Consider the following 20722-nt stretch of genomic DNA (forward strand, 5'->3'; position numbering starts at 1 on the left):
TAAACCATTCCGGCTGATGTTAAAACACTGCACTTAGGCTGTGCGCAGAGGCTCATGCCTGTAATCCTAGCACTCTGGGAGGCGGGCGGATAGCTCGAGGTCAGGAGTTCGAAACCAGCCTGAGCAAGAGCGAGACCCTGTTTCTACTATAAATAGAAAGAAATTAATTGGCTAACTAATATATATAGAAAAAATTAGCCAGGCATGGTGGCGCATGCCTGTAGTCCCAGCTACTCGGGAGGCTGAGGCAGCAGGATTGCTTGAGCCCAAGAGTTTGAGGTTGCTGTGAGCTAGGCTGACACCACAGCACTCACTCTAGCCTGGGCAACAAAGTGAGATTCTGTCTCAAAAAAAAAAAAAAAAAAAAAAACCCAAAGAAAAAACACTGCACTTAAGACTGTCCAACCTGTTTCTGCAGAAATATCTACTAAGGACAAAAAGAAATACATAAAAACTGTTCAACTCTGTCATCGCATTGTTGATGGCAGTGAGGGCACTGCCACACGGATCATGTGGGACACAGCAAATGAAGAGCACGTGGTCTTCTGATTCCACCAGCCCTGGAGCCCTGGACACTCATGAGGGAGAGAGGAGACATGAATGCAGGTGAAGGAGGTAAGGACCCTGAACTCCTGAATCTGAATGGATGATGTCACTACAAATGAAAGTGGTGCTTTATCTTTAAAAAGTATGTGTTATCTCCATATGCTGAACTGTCTACAAATAATAACCAGCCCCAAAGCAATCATAGCCCTAATACCTGTAGTTGTAAAACACCATCTTTACCTTAAAAATCCTGAGAAATGGCAGATTCCAAGGCAGGGAAGGAGATGCCCAGGATGAGACTAGAGCATCTCATCCTAACAGCCAACAAGGACATGGTCAAATAAACAACATGAGCCAATTCAAAGAGCTTCCCAATGGCCAAGAATGGGAAAATTTGAGTATCAATAAGGGTAAATGCTATAATGGATTGAAACATCAGATATGATACTAAAAAAAGATAAAACAAAAGGAAAGGAAAGGAAAAAGGAAACAAAATTAATTGGTTGCCATAGGAGGATGCCAGTGACCCCAACCCATTATTTTTAAAACTAGTAAATAAATGAAAAGAATTAAATATTTATCTCAACTTTCCTGCACCAAGTAGTAAATGAAGATAAGTTTCTCTTTATGGAAGTATTCCAGCCTTTGAATAAAGACGAAATGGCAGAATCTGGGGTTCCCCATTTGTAGCCCTGAAGAAAACACAGATCTAGGAAGTGACAGCATCACACGATGAGGGGTGGAGTAAGATGTGACAGGGACGTGGGGCACCCATCACGGAGTCTCTCGAGTGGTTGAAAATCCCAGCCAGACACGTGTCAAGCCTGGCCAGCTAAGGAGCACAGCAGGCTACACCATGGAGGAACCACCACATAAACAAGGCCCAGAAAACACACACCATCCAGCCACAACGTGTAGATCTTATTTGGACCCTGGGTCCAAACAGACTTGAGTTTAAAAAGCTACTTGAACATTGGCTGGGTATTTGATATTAAGGAATGATTGTTCATTATTTTGTAATAATGGCATTATCTTTTAGAAATACTTCTTTTCAGATACAGAGACAAGAATCTTATGACATTTAAATGAAATAGCACATCTGAGATTTGCTTGGAACACCGTGGGAAGGGAGGAAGCAGGTGGGGACCAGATGAAGCCAGGACTAAGTATGGCTGAGAGCTGGTGCAGCTGCACAGTGGGTCCAGGGCACTGTCATGCTATGATGGCCATTTCTGCATGTGTTTAAAATTTTCCCCAACAAATGTTTTAAAACATTTAAAAACCTTACATTTAAATGGCTTGTAGGGTGTAATAAAGAAAGATGAAAAATTCACATCTAATTGAAATAAAATTTATGTAAAAAGCAATTTTAAAAGCTTCTGGAGAAAAAGAACAAATCACCTTGAAGGATTAAGAAACAGGCTGACAATAATAGCAACCAGGTACAAGAAGGCAGTATCATATGGAAGGAAAACGTATTGAACGTAGAATTTTACATCCAGCCAAATTATTTAAATATGAGGGTTTAGTAAAAATATTTTCAGACATATAATGTTTCAAAAGCATTGACACATAAGGACTCAGCTGAAAACGCTCATGGAAGAAGGCGTGCAACAAAAGGGGAGCGCCAGAGACAAACCCAGGAGGCCTCAACGGATAAAGACATAGCTATGACTCCCACAGTGCCGTCTTAGAAAAAAAGAAAAACGTAAGTGTATACAAAACAATCCAGAACTAAACATTTAGACGATATCAACATGATGGGATTTAAACCAACAGATCCAAAAAACTCAACAAATCCTAAGCATAAGCAAAAGAAAACTACACCAGCACATCATAATCAAATCACTCAAAACCACGTCTTAGTCTGCTTGGCTGCCATAACAAAATGCCACAGACCACAGACTGGGTACCTTCAACAACAGCAATTTATTTTCTCACAGTTCTGGAGGCTGGAAGTCCAAGATCAAGGAGCCAGCATGGCTGGTTTCTGGTGAGGTCTCTCCTCTTGGCTTGTATACGTTGCTTTCTCCCTGTGTCCTCAGATGGTGACGGGGTGCAGGAGAAGCCAAGCTCTCTGATGTCTCTTCTTACAAGGGCACTAATCCCAGAGTGAGGGCCCCACCCTCACAAACACGAACTCATCTCAAGCTAATCACCTCCCAAAGGCCCCAGCTGCAAATACCATCCCATTGGGGTTTAGGGGTTTCAATATGTGAATTTTGCGAAGTGCACATTCAGTCCATTGCACAGTGATAAAGAGAAAAATCTTAAAAGTACCAGACAAAAAAGACACATTACATACAAAGAAACATGAATAAGGAACAAAACAGAATACTAACCCTACTGATTTCAACACTTATGATTAAGCTACAATCATTAAAAGAAGCACAGTTTTGCCTTAAAGGTAGGTGAATAGATTAATAGAACAGAGAGTTCAGAAATATATGCACATATACGTGCAGCTGCTTTTAGGAAAAAAATGCATAGAGAATTCACTGCAGAAGGCAGTCTTCTTAACGAATGATGCAGGAACCATTGGATATTTACATGTAAAAAAAAAAACTACTTTGATTCACACCCTGCACTTATACTAAAATTAACTAAATACCAGATAATAGACCTAAGGGTAAAACCTAAAACTATAAAACTTCTACAATGGGCCAAGTGAATTGGCTCATGCCTGTAACCCCAGCACTTTGGGAGGCCAAGGCAGGAGGATCACTGGAGGCCAGGAGTTCAAGACCAGCCTGGACAACAGTGAGACCCCGCCTCAAAATAAGATTTAAAAATTAGTCAAGCATTAGTGGCATGCAGCTGTACTTCCAGCTACTTAAGAGGCTGAGGCAGGAGGATCACTTGAGCCCAGGACTTAGAGCAGGGGTCCTCAAACTTTTTAAACAGGGGGCCAGTTCACTGTCCCTCAGACCGTTGGAGAGTTCGCACTGTGGGCCTAGGATGTGTCGACTGCTAAGCAGGACAGGCAGCAGTGGCAAAAACACCCAGAGGGCTGGATAAATGTGCTGGACAGCCCGCATGTAGCCCATGGGCTGTAGTTTGAGGACGCCTGACTTAGAGGCTGCAGTGAGCTGTGATGATGCACAACTGCACTCCAGCCTGGGCAATAGAACGAGACCCTGTCTCTAAAAACAAACAAACAAACAACAACAAAAAAAAACCCTACAACAAAACACAAGAGAGAGAGAATCTTTGAGATACTGGGTTAAGGAAAAATTTCTTAGACATAAGAAAAAAGTACAATCCATTTTTAAAAATTGATAACTTAGACTTAATCAAAATTAAAAACTTCTGCTCTTCAAAAGACATTTTAAGGAAATACAAAGACAAACCACACCCTGGGAGAAAATACTGGCACATCGTATTTATGATATGGACTTGTATTAGACAATAAAGAACATACCTAGTACAAGACTCACAAGGGCAGAAACAAGTTTACCAGCACCAGTTACATGAGTATGGACAGGGCTGTGGGGACAATGTGGGGAGGAAGGAAGGCAGGTGGCCTTTCCTATGGCCCTGTTCATGGAAAGTGCGTGTACATGTGCATGTTATCTGCACCCAGTCTGGAGAAAACAGTGCTCAGTGGAATTCTGGGGCAGCTGTCTTAGGATTCAGAGATTTCATGTGATTTTTACCTTTGTCCTTAAACTTGGTATAATATTTTATATACATTTAATATTAAGCATGTACTATTTTTATATGCAGAAAAGAACTTTTCCATCTGAAAAAGTTTTTTATAAATGTATATCAAATTGGTAAGAAATTATCTAGTCAAATATTTCTTAGACCATTTTTTCATAGTCCCACGTTGAGAAAGCATTTAAAATCTTAATGTCCTATCTGGGGGATGGTCATGATGGAGACTCAGACTTTTGGGGGGAGGGGGGAAATGGGCATTTATTGAAACCTTAAAATCTGTACCCCCATAATATGCCAAAATAAAAAAAAAAAAAATCTTAATGTCCTTTTTGGACATTCTTAAAAATCACTACTTTTTTTATCCCTGTTGAAAGTTTTTCTGAAAAAGTCTTACTGAAAGATCTTAAATATAAAGGAAATATACAAGTATAAAATGGTGGAAATTTTGTTAAATAAAGTGTTCAAAACTTAATATATAACCTATAATAGAAAAATGAATTTTTTCCAGTGGGCATTCTGATAATTCAAATATTTAAATTTTCATAAAAGCACTGCCAAACAGAATAAAATAAACCTCCAAAATTAGAAAAAGAAATACTAAAACACCTATACCTAGTAGTAAAGCTGTTCCATAGGCACAAAAATTACTAATACGAACCCCAAAGCTCTAGGTGGAAAAATGTACAAGAATGTTTAAAGAAATTATTCTAGTCAGAGTGGGAGGAAGATTTCTCCAGAGATTTTAGTGGGCGTCCTTTAAGAAAACAACACTTAAGCTACATGATACATTAAAACAGACTGTGGTTATGTGAAGGTTAAATGTGTTTCTTGAAAAGTGTTATGTGCATTATTGTTTAACTGAAAATAATTTCTCGGGCAGGTATTTCAGCAAAGAAAAAATACCTGACAGCCTTCGTGGCCAAAGCCTAAGAGTGCCAGGCCCACCTGCCCTCCTCACTACCTAAGCCACGAGCCTACCTGACCGGAAGCGCTCATCCCGTGAGTTGGTGGGCCGAGACTTCTGCTGTTTGGGTGCAGCAGCCGTGGTCTGTGAAGGCCCGGGGGTCCTATTCTCTGCTTGCAGAGAAGGGTCTATTCCTGAAACACAATTTTATGAGAATACTTATGTAAACAATTTGCTTTCCAATTATGAAAAAGTCCATTTAAAACAGCATACATTTCTCATCGATCGTTACACAACATATACTCTACCAAACCTGCACAGAAGAATTTTTAATCCAGAAGTTGGCGGTGGATGTGTAGATGCTGTGGGTTATGGGCAAGGCCCACTCCGAAGTCCTCCTCTCCCCACACCGCCCAGCCCAGCCTGACGACTGAGCCGCTGTCCCGCCCTCGGAGTGTGAGCCCTGGCCTCCCAGAACTCTCCATGGAAAGCCCTTTAGTCATGGGTGTTTCCCAAATCTGAAATGGCCTGTATTACTTCTTCCATGGTGTCAGCAAACCCTGAGAAACAGCATACCAAAGTCACTGGGGGGCCATCAGTAGCCCTCTGCCACAAACAGACAAGGTGAAAAGGTGGAGAAAAGAGCAGCGAGAAGATACAAGGTGTCCCGAGACAGGCTTGCTCAGGAGGGGCTTCTGCCCCACTGCCCCCACCTGCCCTGCTGCCCCTGCCTGCTCTGCCTCAGACCCTGTGATGACAATGCAATGACCAGCATGTCACCTGCTCTCCATGCTCTACCCCCAAGCCCTCACTCTCATGTAGGAAGACACTGACTGAGAGTGAAGCATTGGGGCACACAAGGGCAGGGTCATTAAACAAAATCCCTGGCATCACTTGAGTCCTAATTTGCTGACATTTGCGAACAGTGCAAAGCAAAACTTCCACTCCCTGAAAAGAAGCAGAGCCCATCCTGCCTCAAACCCAGGCAGGTCGGTGACCGCCCCACAGGCACAGCGTGGCAGAAGCGATGCTGGGTGGCTTCTGAGGCTAGTCAGGAAAGGCAGCACAGCCCCACCTGGTTCTGCAGCAACACATGCCACGTTCAGCACACAGAGCCCCACACCAGAGGCCCCATGAGGACAGAGGGAGACTCAGCAGGTGTGGGGAGCTGGGCGCTTGGCTGTGGGTGTCTCCCCACCCTGCAGCCACACGTGGTTCAGGAGCCCTCATGGGACAGTACCCTGAACTCAAGCACCCAGCTCCGGCTCTGTGGACAAGGTCAAGCTAATGTCTGAGCCAGGCCCAAAGGGCAGGTTTGTGAGCAGAACAGATGCTGCTGGCGCTGTTTAAATGCTACACACACTTCAGGGTGGTGAGTTATGCAGCGTTACAGGAACTCCCTCTCCAGGAGTCAAAGTTTAGCCCTCCAAAATTTGAGCATATACACATACCTATATCCACATGTATGTACACATATTATATATGTAAACATATGTACATAAACATATATCGCAATACTGAGCAGTACTCCTACTGGCTTTTTGCTTTTTATGACTGGACAAAACCCCTTTAAAGTTCATAATGGAGAATACTAGAGTCTTATGCATTATGGATGGATTATAAACAGGCATACTGCAAAGTGATATATATGCAAATGGCATCCTTACATTTATATTCCAAAATGTGGCAATTTTATTCATCTATGTTGCCCAGGCTAGTCTCAAACTTCTAGGCTCAAGCGATCCTCCTGGGACTGCAGGCGTGAGCTACTGTGCCCAGCTGCTTTTATTCTTTGAGATAGATTCATTTGTTCAACAAAGAAACAAAAGCCAGTGTGACGTTATTGGATGAAAAAGTAGATATATTTTTAATTTTAACAGAAACCAAGAGATAACTTTCCAAAAAGATTACAGCGATTCGCACTCCTATGAGCAATGTATGAAAAGTGCTATTTTCCTAAATCTTTGTCAGGAGTAGATGTGATAAAAAATTTTACAATTTTGCCAATCTGACAAGAGAAGAATGGTTTCCTTTAATTTACATTCCATATCTACCAGTGAAGTTGGACATAATTTAATGTTTACTGCCCACCCACAATTTCTCTTCTTTGAACTTCCATTTACTTTACACAGCTAAAAGACCTCCTAGGATGGATGCCACGTTCCTGGTCCACTAGGGGCACTACTCTGGACTGCCCACCATGGACTGCCCACCCTGGACTGCTATGTACTCTAGACTGCCCACCCTGGACTGCCCACCCTGGACTGCTATATACTCTGGACTGCCCACCCTGGACTGCTATGTACTCTGGACTGCCTACCCTGGACTGCCCACCCTGGACTGCTATATACTCTGTACTGCCCACCCTGGACTGCTATGTACTCTGGACTGCCCACCCTGGACTGCTATGTACTCTGGACTGCCCACCCTGGACTGCTATGTACTCTGGGCTGCTATGTACTCTGGACTGCCCATTCTGGACTGCCCACCCTGGACTGCCCACCATGGACTGCTATGTACTCTGGACTGCCCACCCTGGACTGCTATATTCTGGACTGCCCACCCTGGACTGCCCACCCTGGACTGCTATATACTCTGGACTGCCCACCCTGGACTGCTATGTACTCTGGACTGCCCACCCTGGACTGCTATATACTCTGGACTGCCCACCCTGGACTGCCCACCCTGGACTGCTATGTACTCTGGACTGCCCACCCTGGACTGCCCACCCTGGACTGCTATGTATTCTGGACTGCCTAGCCTAGACTGCTATATACTCTGGACTGCCCACCCTGGACTGCTATGTATTCTGGACTGCCCACCCTGGACTGCTATGTATTCTGGACTGCCCACCCTGGACTGCTATATACTCTGGGCTGCTATGTACTCTGGACTGCCCATCCTGGACTGCCCACCCTGGACTGCCCACTATGGACTGCTATGTACTCTGGACTGCCCACCCTGGACTGCTATATTCTGGACTGCCCACCCTGGACCGCTATGTACTCTGGACTGCCTACCCTAGACTGCTATATTCTCTGGACTGCCCACCCTGGACTGCGCACCCTGGACTGCTATGTACTCTGGACTGCCCCCCCTGGACTGCTATATACTCTGGACTGCCTACCCTGGACTGCCCACCCTGGACTGCTATGTACTCTGGACTGCCCCCCCTGGACTGCTATATACTCTGGACTGCCCACCCTGGACTGCCCACCCTGGACTGCTATGTACTCTGGACTGCCTACCCTAGACTGCTATATTCTCTGGACTGCCTACCCTGGACTGCTATGTACTCTGGACTGCTATGTGCTCTGGACTGCCTACCCTAGACTGCTATATTCTCTGGACTGCCTACCCTGGACTGCTATGTACTCTGGACTGCTATGTGCTCTGGACTGCCTACCCTAGACTGCTATATTCTCTGGACTGCCTACCCTGGACTGCCCACCCTGGACCGCTATGTACTCTGGACTGCCTACCCTAGACTGCTATATTCTCTGGACTGCCTACCCTGGACTGCCCACCCTGGACTGCTATGTACTCTGGACTGCCCACCCTAGACTGCCATATACTCTGGACTGCCCACCCTGGACTGCCCACCTTGGACTGCTAAATACTGTGGACTGCCCACCCTGGACTGCTATGTACTCTGGACTGCCCACCCTGGACTGCCCATCCTGGACTGCTATATACTCTGGACTGCCCACCCTGGACTGCTATATACTCTGGACTGCCCACCCTGGACTGCTATGTACTCTGGACTGCCCACCCTGGACTGCTATGTACTCTGGACTGCCCACCCTGGACTGCCCATCCTGGACTGCTATATACTCTGGACTGCCCACCCTGGACTGCTATATACTCTGGACTGCCCACCCTGGACTGCTATATACTCTGGACTGCCCACCCTGGACTGCTAGATACCCTGGACTGGCCACCCTGGACCGCTATATATTCTGGACTGCCCACCCTGGACTGCCCACCCTGGACTGCTAGATACCCTGGACTGGCCACCCTGGACCGCTATATATTCTGGACTGCCCACCCTGGACTGCTATGTACTCTGGACTGCCCATGCTGGACTGCTCACCCTAGACTGCTATATATTCTGGACTGCCTACCCTGGACTGCTATGTACTCTGGACTGCCCATGCTGGACTGCTCACCCTAGACTGCTATATATTCTGGACTGCCCACCCTGGACTGCTATGTACTCTGCTGGACTGCTCACCCTAGACTGCTATATACTCTGGACTGCCCACCCTGGACTGCTGCAGACCGTGGACTACGCAGCAGCTAGTGGCAGCTCAGTCACTCTGCAGTGTTCACGTTTCTCAATCATACCTGTCTCTTTTACTTTCTGGCTTCCAGGTCTCCTGTCTTACCCATGAAGACAATCCCCACCCAGAAGTTCATTTAAATATTTTTCTGAATTTTGTAATTTCTATAATTAAAAACATATTTAGAGCTTTAATCCTTCCGAATTTATCTTCACTAACAGTGGAGAAGAAGAGGGTTCTTGCCTCCAGAAAACAGCACCAGCAATTAAATAAACCCTTCCTCCTTCACACCCTCTCAAATCATTTCTGGGCCCCTCTCCCTGAGATTGGTTGTCTGCTCACACACCGGGTGTCCTTCTGCTTCTACTATAACAAACCTGCAATCAGGTTTGACACCTCACATGCCAACCCTTTATCACTAGCTTTCTTTTTCAAAAATGTATTGGCCACTCTTAGAACTTTTCTCCTTCTAATGAGTATTATTTCCAATCCTAGGTTTAGGGAAAAAAATCAGCCTAATTAAAAATCAGACTATAACTATATTATATTAATACGCTAATTTGTATAAATCTGCCTGTTTCATAGTATGTATTAAGAATTTCCATTTAGGAAATTGGTATGTTTCTTCATATATTAGGGTCTTGGTTATTTCTTTCAAATAGACTTTATGATCCTAATTTAGGTTCTTGCTAAATGTATTAATAAGCATTTGACAGTTTATTTTCATTAAGAGATCTTTTCTTATAACAGAAATATCACTAGAGAAAAGCCATTGATTCTTCCATATTTGTTTTCTATCTTTTCATCTGTCAAACCAAAAACTCTTAATTATTCTAAGAGTTAAATAAGTTGAGCCCCTGGGTTTTCAAGTTATAAAATAATAACACCCACACATAAGACGATTGTCTTTTGTTCTCCAATAATTATTCTGCTTTGTTCCCCACCTTACTGCATCAGCTGTGACCACCAAACAATGTGGAAGGAGAGTGGGCACAGCAAGTGTTTCTGTTGACCCTGCTTGGGACGGAAATGGCTACAGCATGCGATTGTTTAATTCGATGGTTGCTAGTGATTTTTGGCAAATGGCCTATAAGATATTTTAACAGTTTCCTTTGATTCCAATTTGACTCAGAGTTTGTTTCTGTTTTATTTTGGATGAATAGATACCAGCATATGAAAAGCCTCCTCAATCTTTTTGTTATTGATTTAGTATAAAACATAACACACCAATATAGGCAGCACAAAGCATGTTTAATACTGTTTAAGAATATTATCCAGGAACAACGTAACCACTACACAGGTTAAGAAGTACACACTCAAGTGCCTCAGGAGCCCCCGTGGCCCTCTCCAATCTCACATCCATGAGGAAATGGTACTGCCTTCTGTGAAAACCATTTCCCTTTCTTTCTTTACTAACTACATAAAGGTCCCTAATTAGCTCAGTTTGGTGTTTTTTTCGAAATGAATATTGGCTAATCTCCCTCGTAATGGTTCCTTTCGCTTCCCACTATGTTCATGAGGTTCTCCTTGCTGGTACACGCAGGCCTTCGCTTTCTGCTGTACGAGCTCTGCTGATGATGTCTGAGCTCTTGGGAGTTTAGGGATAGAATGAACACTCTTGGGCATGGAGTCAGTGTAACGTGTGAGCAAACAGGAATTTCTCTAGGGCACAGATGTGCCTGAAGAAGAATCGCTGTACTTCTTCAACTTTACTACATGATACCAGCTGCCGACATCCCACTGTTCAAATCCTCTCTAACAACAGAATGGTGGGTTGTGGTTTTAATTTGCATTCCTCTGATCACTAGAGAGGTTAAGCATCTTTTCGTTTGCTTGTTGGTTGTTAGGATTTCCACTTATGAAATACCTATTTGAGTCTCTGCCCATTTTTCTACTGGGCATTTTTTTTATCATGTTGGGAGACTTTGGGGCTATTTAAGCTTTAATTAATTAAAATTACATTAAAAATCTAGACTCTTGGTCGTGCCAGCCAGATTTCAAGTGCTCAGTCCCCAGCAGCTAGTTTTTAGTGTACTGAACGGAGCGACCAGAGAACATGCCCATTACTGCAAAAAGTTCTGTTGGATGGTGCGGCTCCGAACACTCTGGACACCAGTTATTCTTCAGGTATTTGTGTCACAACCGCCTTCCTACACTCGGTAGCTTGACTTTTCAGTCTCTTTATGATGACTTTTGATAAAAAACAAGTTCTTAATTTTAATATACTACAATTTATCAATCTTTCCCTTTATGGTTGCTGCTTTTGGTACCTTCAGTGACTTAAGAAATACTTCCTATCTTGAGATTTTCCTGAAAGATCTTCTAAAGGCTCAGCAGTTTTTGTCTTTCACATTTAGGCATAAAATACTTGGAACTGATTTTGTGTCCAACATCGTGTGTTTTACACGTGGACAAGGAACCATGCTTGCGCCACGGCCACAAACTGCCTCTCCCAGGCACCAAGTTCACACGTGCGAATGCATCTGTCTGCGCTGCCTTCCCTGCCCCAAACCACCCTACCTCAGCGACCACGGCTTCACACTAACTCTTCACGTGCGGCTGGCAAATCCTCTCACCTCGTTCCTCACTGCACATATTTCAGACCTCCTGACCTTTCATACTTGAATGTAAATTTTAGAACTAGCTTGTTAAGTTCCACCAAAAAACATCTGATGAAATGATGAATGCACTGAACATACAAATCAGCCTACCATGGGAAGAACTGGCATCTTTACAATACTTGTTCTAGCCCTAGTGAGGAAATGTGCCCGGCTGTCCCATTATCATAAAAATAAAACAAATCCTATTTTGGAACAAGATCTGTACCAAGACAGAGCTGTAAATTATACTCTATGCCTTTGGATTTTATTGTTTCATATTAGACACATATTTTTCCATTCCTTAATAAAATATGAAACACTAATGTTTAAACTTGGTTCAACATTGTTTGCCAATGTTAAACTCTAAAATCAATTTTTAAATCAAGTTTTATGAGATAATACAATTGTTACAAAACACTCGAGTATACTGACTTTACCTTGAATAAGTGGTATATAACGTGCAAGCAGCTTTGCCCTTTTCTTTTCATATCCTTTTTGAGTGATGTCACCTAAAACAATGGAAAAGAGAATTACATTTCTTCTAAAGTTCCAAAATTTTTTAACTAAAAATTAATTCATGATAAAAAAAACTGGAAACACATTAATGTCCTTCAACTGGCGACTGGATAAATAAACTACGATGGATTCATACAATGGAATACCACTCAGCAGCAAGAAGGAACACACTGCTGATACACACAGCAATGTGGATAGATCCCAGATGCGCACTGGTGAGTGACAGAAGCCAGACTCAAAAGGCTACATACTGCATAATCCATTATGTGACACTCTGGAAAAGACACAACTACAGAGTTAGAGGCAGATGGTGGTTGTCCGGGGCTGGGAGTAAGGAAAGGACAAGGGAATTTGGGGGGTGGTGAAAGTGTTCTATGGCCTGATAGTATTGATGGTTACATGACTACATATGTTTGTCAAAAATTCACATAACTATACACCAGAAAGGGTGAATTCTACTGTCTGTAAAACTGTGACCAGCATCTCCTGGGAGCTTGTCAAAAATGCAGACTCTGAGGCCACAACTCAAACCCACAGAATTCAAACCCGCATTTTATCAAGATTCTGAAGTGATTCCTGTGCAGGTTCAAGTTTCGGAAGTACTGGAGTAGGAGGCCCATGGGACGCCAGCCCTGCCAGGCTAAGGGGTGTCCCTGGTAGAGGACTCAGAAAAAAGGGCTGCTGGTCCAACAAATTATCATAAGGAAAAACCACCTGAAGGTAAATCAAGCCACCCAGGATTGAGGCAGGAAATGTATCTTCATGGAAACACCTCTTAACCCAAGCATACCGTTTGGTTTCCTACACAAAACTGGAAATGCTCATAGTGGCTCTGGGATGTTCTAAAGACTTTATTTAGACCAGAAATATACTTTACAGTTCTCACTACTACACTGTTCTTTGGTGAACACTCAGTATAGAGTTTTTGGTGTTTTCTAAGCCCTCCTGAAAATAACAAGCACTTAGCGCTATGTGTGAGAAGACACAGGTTGTTATAACTGAGTGCTTAACCAAGTGTTTCCTTTAGGTGAATTTTTGACTGTAGGATTTGTGCTGTGAAAAGACTAATGCCTCTGACTATCTGACATCTAAGTTAAGCCTCACTGGAAGCCTCTTGAGTGGGCACTGCTACACCATCCTACAGGAGAGCCTGGGGCCAGGATCTGCAGGCCAGGTGGGCAGTTGCTGGGGAGTCCAGGCTGAGCTGACAGGCCCCTTCTGTGCACAACCTCTGCTCCTGGGCTCCCCGGTTAGGCCCTTCCCCACAGAGCTCCCTGCCTTGAGCTCTCACTGTATGTTTGTCTTTCTTTTTATTTATTCCTTTGTCCATGGCCATGTTCCACCCCTACCACCACAGGCAACTATTTTTTTGCATTTATTGTCTTTTAATTTTAATATATTCTGTAGAATGTATACTGCTTTGTGTCAGTGTATTTTTACTTGATCTGAATAGTACTTTTTTTTTTTGAGACAAAGTCTCACTTTGTTGCCCAGGCTAGAGTGAGTGCCGTGGCATCAGCCTAGCTCACAGCAACCTCAAACTCCAGGGCTCAAGCGATCCTACTGCCTTAGCCGAGTAGCTGGGACTACAGGCATGCGCCACCATGCCCGGCTAATTTTTTCTATATATATTAGTTGGCCAATTAATTTCTTTCTATTTATAGTAGAGACGGGGTCCCGCTCTTGCTCAGGCTGGTTTCGAAATCCTGACCTCGAGCAATCTGCCCGCCTCGGGCCTCCCAGAGTGCTAGGATTACAGGCGTGAGCCACCACGCCTGGCCATGAATAGTATATTATAAATCTCACTCTAATCTGCTGTTTTCTTCACTAAAGCCTTCCATTTCTAAAACCAACCAATCCTGAACGCAATGAGCACACCTGGTCTACTGCTCTGAGGCAAGCGTGACCCCTTGGAAGTGTGTCTTTTTCCCCCTCACTGGACTCTCACAGGCCTGGAGTCAGTCACTGGCCACCAACACACTCAGTGTTTTAGTGACAATCATCATCTGGCCCAGGATATCACACAATTTCACTTACTAAATTTCAACCTGTGTACAACTTTAAAGCATACATATTTTTTAAAGTATCATCTACTAAAAAAATTGTTGCCTCTGGAATATATGAAAATATGTGACAAGTTCAAATGAAAACAAAATATTGCTACATTAAATTAAAACTGATAAACCCATATTTAAAAGCAGAGCAGTTGATTTTCCAGAGCATTTAAACATTATTCATGTCCTAGCAAGAGTCTTCCTTATGTTCCCATTTTAAATGAATGTTAAATGGTGAAGGTACCCAAGGAGCACGGAGAAACGAAACATTCTAACTACCTGCTTGATGTACAAGATATCCCAAAAATCGTCTCATTTTTTTTTTATTGAAACATTTGAACCTAACCAGCTATTCCATTTCCATGTGTTACCAGTTACCATATTTTCGTGGATCCAACTTAGTGGACACTAACTTCACATTCCATCAGATGCAAGGCTTCCAACCACACCAAGTAAAGCAGAATTCCAAAATGGAATGCAGACACAAAGGTAGCATGCTATTAATAGCAGAGAAGGGACTCAAATCAAGTGTTCTGACCCCAACTTCAGTGCTTTCTCTCAGAGAACAAAGCTACAACAACACTAAGGAGACAAACAGCACAGTCAAGCGCCCTAATCCACGGGGTCACACAGAACTGGTGACCCTGACTCGAGAGCTGGTGAAACCCTCAGACAGGCCGAGCTCTCCCGGCAGAGCACCAGGCAGCTGTGGAGCTTTGGAAGGGTGCCCAGGCCCATCCCCAGGACAGAGTGCTCTGGTGGAATGTGTGCTGGCAGCCGTTCTTTCCAGCCCTACAGGTGGGGCGCGATGTTGGCTCTGGCTGAATTCTACTGCCACAGAACAATCTCACTCAGGGTTACAGATACCAAATCCCATGTGCTTTCACCAAGTCCTTGACTCAGCAATACGACTACCCCTCCAGGTCACAGGAACAAAGATGGGTCGTGCACACTGCATGTAATAGCACATAAGGTACAACAACCTAATTGTCCATTAAAAAACCAAAAAGGTAAATATGGTGTCACACATCTTTACTACTGAACACTGTAAGTCATAAAAAAATACCTTGGTATTTAGGGGTCTGGGGGTGGGTATCACTCGTGTGGATTCACGATATCCTGTGATATCCTACTGAGTAAAAACAGCAAGTTGAAAATCAACATATGTACAGAATGATCCTGTTCTGGTAAAAGTAAATAAATAAAATTATATATACAAAAATGTAGGCCGGGCGCGGTGGCTCACGCCTGTAATCCTAGCTCTTGGGAGGCCGAGGCGGGCGGATTGCTCAAGGTCAGGAGTTCAAAACCAGCCTGAGCAAGAGCGAGACCCCGTCTCTACTATAAATAGAAAGAAATTAATTGGCCAACTGATATATATATATAAAAAAAAAATTAGCCGGGCATGGTGGCGCATGCCTGTAGTCCCAGCTACTCGGGAGGCTGAGGCAGGAGGATTGCTCCAGCCCAGGAGTTTGAGGTTGCTGTGAGCCAGGCTGACGCCACGGCACTCACTCTAGCCTGGGCAACAAAGCGAGACTCTGTCTCAAAAAAAAAAAAAAAAAAAATGTAGATGTATATATTTGTGTACATGCAGAAAATGTCTAGGAGCGCTGCACAACAAATTATTAATAGTGGTTACCCCTGAGGAGTGATTAATTTGACTTTGGGTTGTATATAAGACAGATTTTACTTTTCAATTCTTTAAATTTTTTAGCACACATAATCCTTTGTAATAAAGAATATATGGAAGATGATTCTGACATTGTGTTATGGTTACATAAGACATTATTGAGGGAAACCAGATGAATGCTATGTACTATTTTTGCAACTTCTTATGAGTCTAAAATTATTTCAAGGTAAAAAGTACTAAAATATACGAGGAAGACATGTAGAATTGGTGTTATTTCTTTTTTTAGATGTTTGATAAAATTTGCCAGTGAAACCATATGGACTTGAAGATTTGTTTTCCATAAAGTTTATGAGCAATGAATTCAATTTATTTAATAGTTACAGGACCATTTGAGTTATTTGCTTCATTAAGGATGAGTTTTGGTAGTTTGTGGTTTTCAAGGAATTGGTCATTTCATCTAAGTTATTGAAAAGCCAGTCATACATCACTTAACAATGTCAAGACATGTTCTGAGAAATGCATCATTATATGATTTGCTGTTGTATGAGCATCACAAAGTGTGTTAGGCACAAAACCTTATTACGTACCTAGGCTACCTGGTACAGCCTCTTGCTCCTAGGCTGCAAACCTATATGGCATGTGACTGTACTAATACGATGGTAAACATTTGTGTATCTAAACATAGAAAAGTTGCAGTAAAAATATGGCATAAAAGGTTTTAAAAATGGTACATCTGCATGAATGGAGCTCTGCAGGACCGGAAGCGGCTCTGGGTGAGTCAGTGGAGTGTGAACACAGAGGCCTACGACATTACTGTGCACAACCACATGCTTTACAAACACTGTACTCTGAGGCCTCACTAAATTTACTTTAAAATTTTTCTTCAATAATAAATTAGCCTTAGCTTACTGTAACTTTTTACTTTATAAAAAATTATTTTTTTTTACTTTTGGATTCTTTTATAATACTTAGCTTAAAACACAAATTATTAATTATTAATTAAAATATTTTCCTTCTTTACACCCTTACTCTATAAGCTTTTTTCTATTAAGTTATTTACCTTTTTTTACTTTTTAAATTGTCTTATTAAACACTAAGACACAAACGCACACCAGCCTAGGCCTGCACAGGGTCAGGACATCAGTGTCACTGGCTTCACCACCACATCTTGTCCCACTGAAGGTCTTCAGAGGCACGCAGCTGTCATCTCCTTTGGTAACAACATCTCCTTCTAGATACCTCCTGAAGGGCCTGCCTGAGGCTCTTTTACACTTAACTTATTAAAAATAGTAAGTAGAAGGAGTACAATCTAAAATAACCATAAAAATATAGTAAGTACATAAACCAGTAACACAGTCATTTATCATTCATCAGGAATTATGTACTGCACATACTAGTGCAACAGGGGTCCTCAAACTTTTTAAACAGGGGGCCAGTTCACTGTCCCTCAGATCGTTGGAGGGCTGGACTATAGTTTAAAAAAATCTATGAACAAATTCCTATGCATACTGTACATATCTTATTTTGAAGTAAAAAAACAAACGGGCAAAATCACCCACATGTGGCCTGCGGGCCGTAGTTTGAGGACGCCTGTGCTACACTTTCATACAACTGGCAGCATAGTAGGTCTGTTTACACCAGCATCACCACACACGTGAGGAATGTGTTGCACTAGTACGTTACAGTGGCTATATCAGTAGGCAATAGGAAGTTTTCAGCTCCAGTGTAGTCTCATGTGACCACTGCTATATACACAGTCTGCCGCTGACTGAAATGTTGTTACACAGCATCTGAATGTATGTGGATACAGTTGTTCATAGTATTCTGTTATCAACTTTTTAATGTCTATGCAGTCTATAGTGATATCACCTCTTTCATTCCTGGTTTTGGTAATCTATATTTTTTACCTGTCAATCTTGTTAGACTTTATCAATTTTATTATCTTTTCAAAGAACCAGGCTTTGGTTCCACTGATTTTTTCCTGTTGTTTTTCCATTTTCAATTTTGTTGATTTCTGTTCTTATTTTTCTTCCACTAGGAAAATATAAATTAAAACCATGATGAGGTACCATCATAAACCTATTAGAATGGGTAAAATATAAAAATACTGACAATATCAACTACTGAGAAGGATTATGGAACAATAGGAACTCTTATACATTGCTGGTGGGCATGCAAAATGGTACAGACACTCTGGAAAACAGTTGAGAAGTGTATAATCATACAGTTAAACATACACTCACCAGATGACCCAGCAATTCCACTTTTTTTTTTTTTTTTTTTTTTGAGACAGAGTCTCGCTTTGTTGCCCAGGCTAGAGTGAGTGCCGTGGCGTCAGCCTAGCTCACAGCAACCTCAAACTCCTGGGCTCGAGTGATCCTTCTGCCTCAGCCTCCCGAGTAGCTGGGACTACAGGCATGTGCCACCATGCCCGGCTAATTTTATATATACATATATCAGTTGGCCAATTAATTTCTTTCTATTTATAGTAGAGACGGGGTCTCGCTCTTGCTCAGGCTGGTTTTGAACTCTTGACCTTGAGCAATCTGCCCGCCTCGGCCTCCCAAGAGCTAGGATTATAGGCGTGAGCCACAGCGCCCGGCCAATTCCACTCTTGATTATCTACCCTAGAGAAATAAAAGTGTATATTCATATAAAAACCTATACACAAATGTTTATAGCAGCTTCATTCACCAGAAACTAGAAACAGCCCAGATATCAAGTGAATGGATAAACAGACTGTAGTATAAAACCACATCATGGAAAACTACCATTCGGCAATAAAAAGAGACTACTGACACATGCAACACATGCAAAAATGTGGATGAATCTCAAAGACATTACACTGAGTGAATTATATGACATTCCTGAAAAGACAAAACCATTGGACAGTGAAAAGACCAGTGGTTGCCAGGGTTAGTGGCAGGGGCAGCATGATGAGTGCCCTAGGGTGACAGTGCTATTCTGCATCCGATTATAGTGGCAATTACATGAATCTATACATGTGTTAAAATTCATATAACTACATACCAGAAAAAAAAATTCTATTTGATTATATAATTAATAAATAAAATAAAAATACATAGGTAGCCTAGTAGGGGCTGTGGAGGTGGAGGGCAGAGAAAGGGAGAGTAGTCCAGGGAGCGGCACTGGGGACAGGACAAGACAAGTAGGTAGGCATTTGCACCAGAACCTCCACAGGCACCCACAGGCAGGGCTGGCAAACAGAGCAGTAACTTACTGCAAATCACCCTCCAGAGTCCGCAAGGAGTATCTGACAAGGCAATACTTCAGTCAGTCAGTCCCACCACGGACCAAGTGTGGCTAAGGAGCACACCTGTCCCCAGGGCAGAACACAGTGGGCAGCAGCCCCATGGGCTCAGGCAGGTTCCCACCTACTGTGGTCTGCCCTTGAGCAGATTGCCTTGACCACCTCCAATGTGGGCACCAGCCAGAGGTCAGATGTTCACCAGAGATATCTCGTGAACCCACGTGAGCTAGACACCAGTGCTTATACCTTTAGAAAAGGTGTTGGCCCTCGCTTTACTCCCAAAGTAGGCGTCCAAAGTGTCCTTTGTGTCCGAATCTGGGCCACACAAACCCACCCAGGATCCCAAGGGAGCGTCTCGTGCCATGCAGCTGCGTACGCCCACGTCTGCTGCCAGACTGCACAGGTGCCCACACAGAAACAGAGGAAGAGCAGGAGGTGCTGAAACGGGGGGTGATCCACACCTGACCACTGTAAAACTTCAAGAGAAACATCACAAAGAAATGCAGGCAGCCTACAAGCCTGTGACACAGAACAAAAGGTGAAGAAAATCAGGGACATTAACAGGGATCATCATAATCAGGGATCCTTAACATTTTGCACAATGGCACCATTTGCCCCCACACAGGCACTAGCCGAGATCAGATAAAAGTGGTTCTTGTACTCAATATAAGCAGGTGAAAATTCTGCTTTCTAAGTCTTAAAGTTTCCAAACAGGGGTCTTACATATACAAACCTAACACATAAAATCAGAGGCTATCTGACTGCAGTTTAAATTATTTGTGCTTAACATTGAAGAGTGTATAATAGATATGCTTCCATAGCAGGGTTTGATTATCTACTGTCTCATTCATTTGTAATTAAAAGCAGACTTTCTAAATGTTAAGTTTAACAAATATTTTATCTCAAAGTTTTAAATAAAATATGCAAAATATGTTCATTAAACTGAATACACACACACAGGAATTCCATTTATGGCTATGACAGAATTAGAGGGCTCAGACCAACTCTCCCAGTTGAAAGCAACTAGAAAGACTACAATAGAAATTATCTTTAAATCTGAAGACATTACAGAACTAACAAAGAAGTGAGGGACTGAGGCCACCCTGGAGGGGTCTGCCAAGTTGAAAAGTAATGAAGAACAACCAAGTAAGTTTTGCTGAACTAAGCAAACTTTGACAGAGTCAGGGACCTAGGAGCTCACCGAGGAGAGGAGCCCTAGAAAGCACCCCAAGTTGTTTTCTGGGATGTGGAAGGA

At 42.9% G+C, this 20722-nt stretch overlaps 1 protein-coding gene across 4 annotated transcripts in view; it reads right to left on the reverse strand.

Annotated features, from left to right (window-relative positions):
• DIP2A (disco interacting protein 2 homolog A) overlaps positions 1–20722 on the reverse strand; it is a 119945-nt gene that overhangs the window by 71968 nt on the left and 27255 nt on the right. For all 4 annotated transcript variants that reach the window (XM_020284795.2, XM_020284793.2, XM_020284794.2 and 1 more), the window contains exons 2-3: positions 12431–12502; positions 5185–5304 (exon numbers count right to left, since the gene is read on the reverse strand). In XM_020284795.2, coding sequence (XP_020140384.1) covers positions 5185–5304; positions 12431–12502 — 192 coding nt within the window. The remainder of the gene's footprint in view (positions 1–5184; positions 5305–12430; positions 12503–20722) is intronic.

Source organism: Microcebus murinus, chromosome 1, assembly GCF_040939455.1.
Source record: "Microcebus murinus isolate Inina chromosome 1, M.murinus_Inina_mat1.0, whole genome shotgun sequence".
Taxonomy (NCBI): domain Eukaryota; kingdom Metazoa; phylum Chordata; class Mammalia; order Primates; family Cheirogaleidae; genus Microcebus; species Microcebus murinus.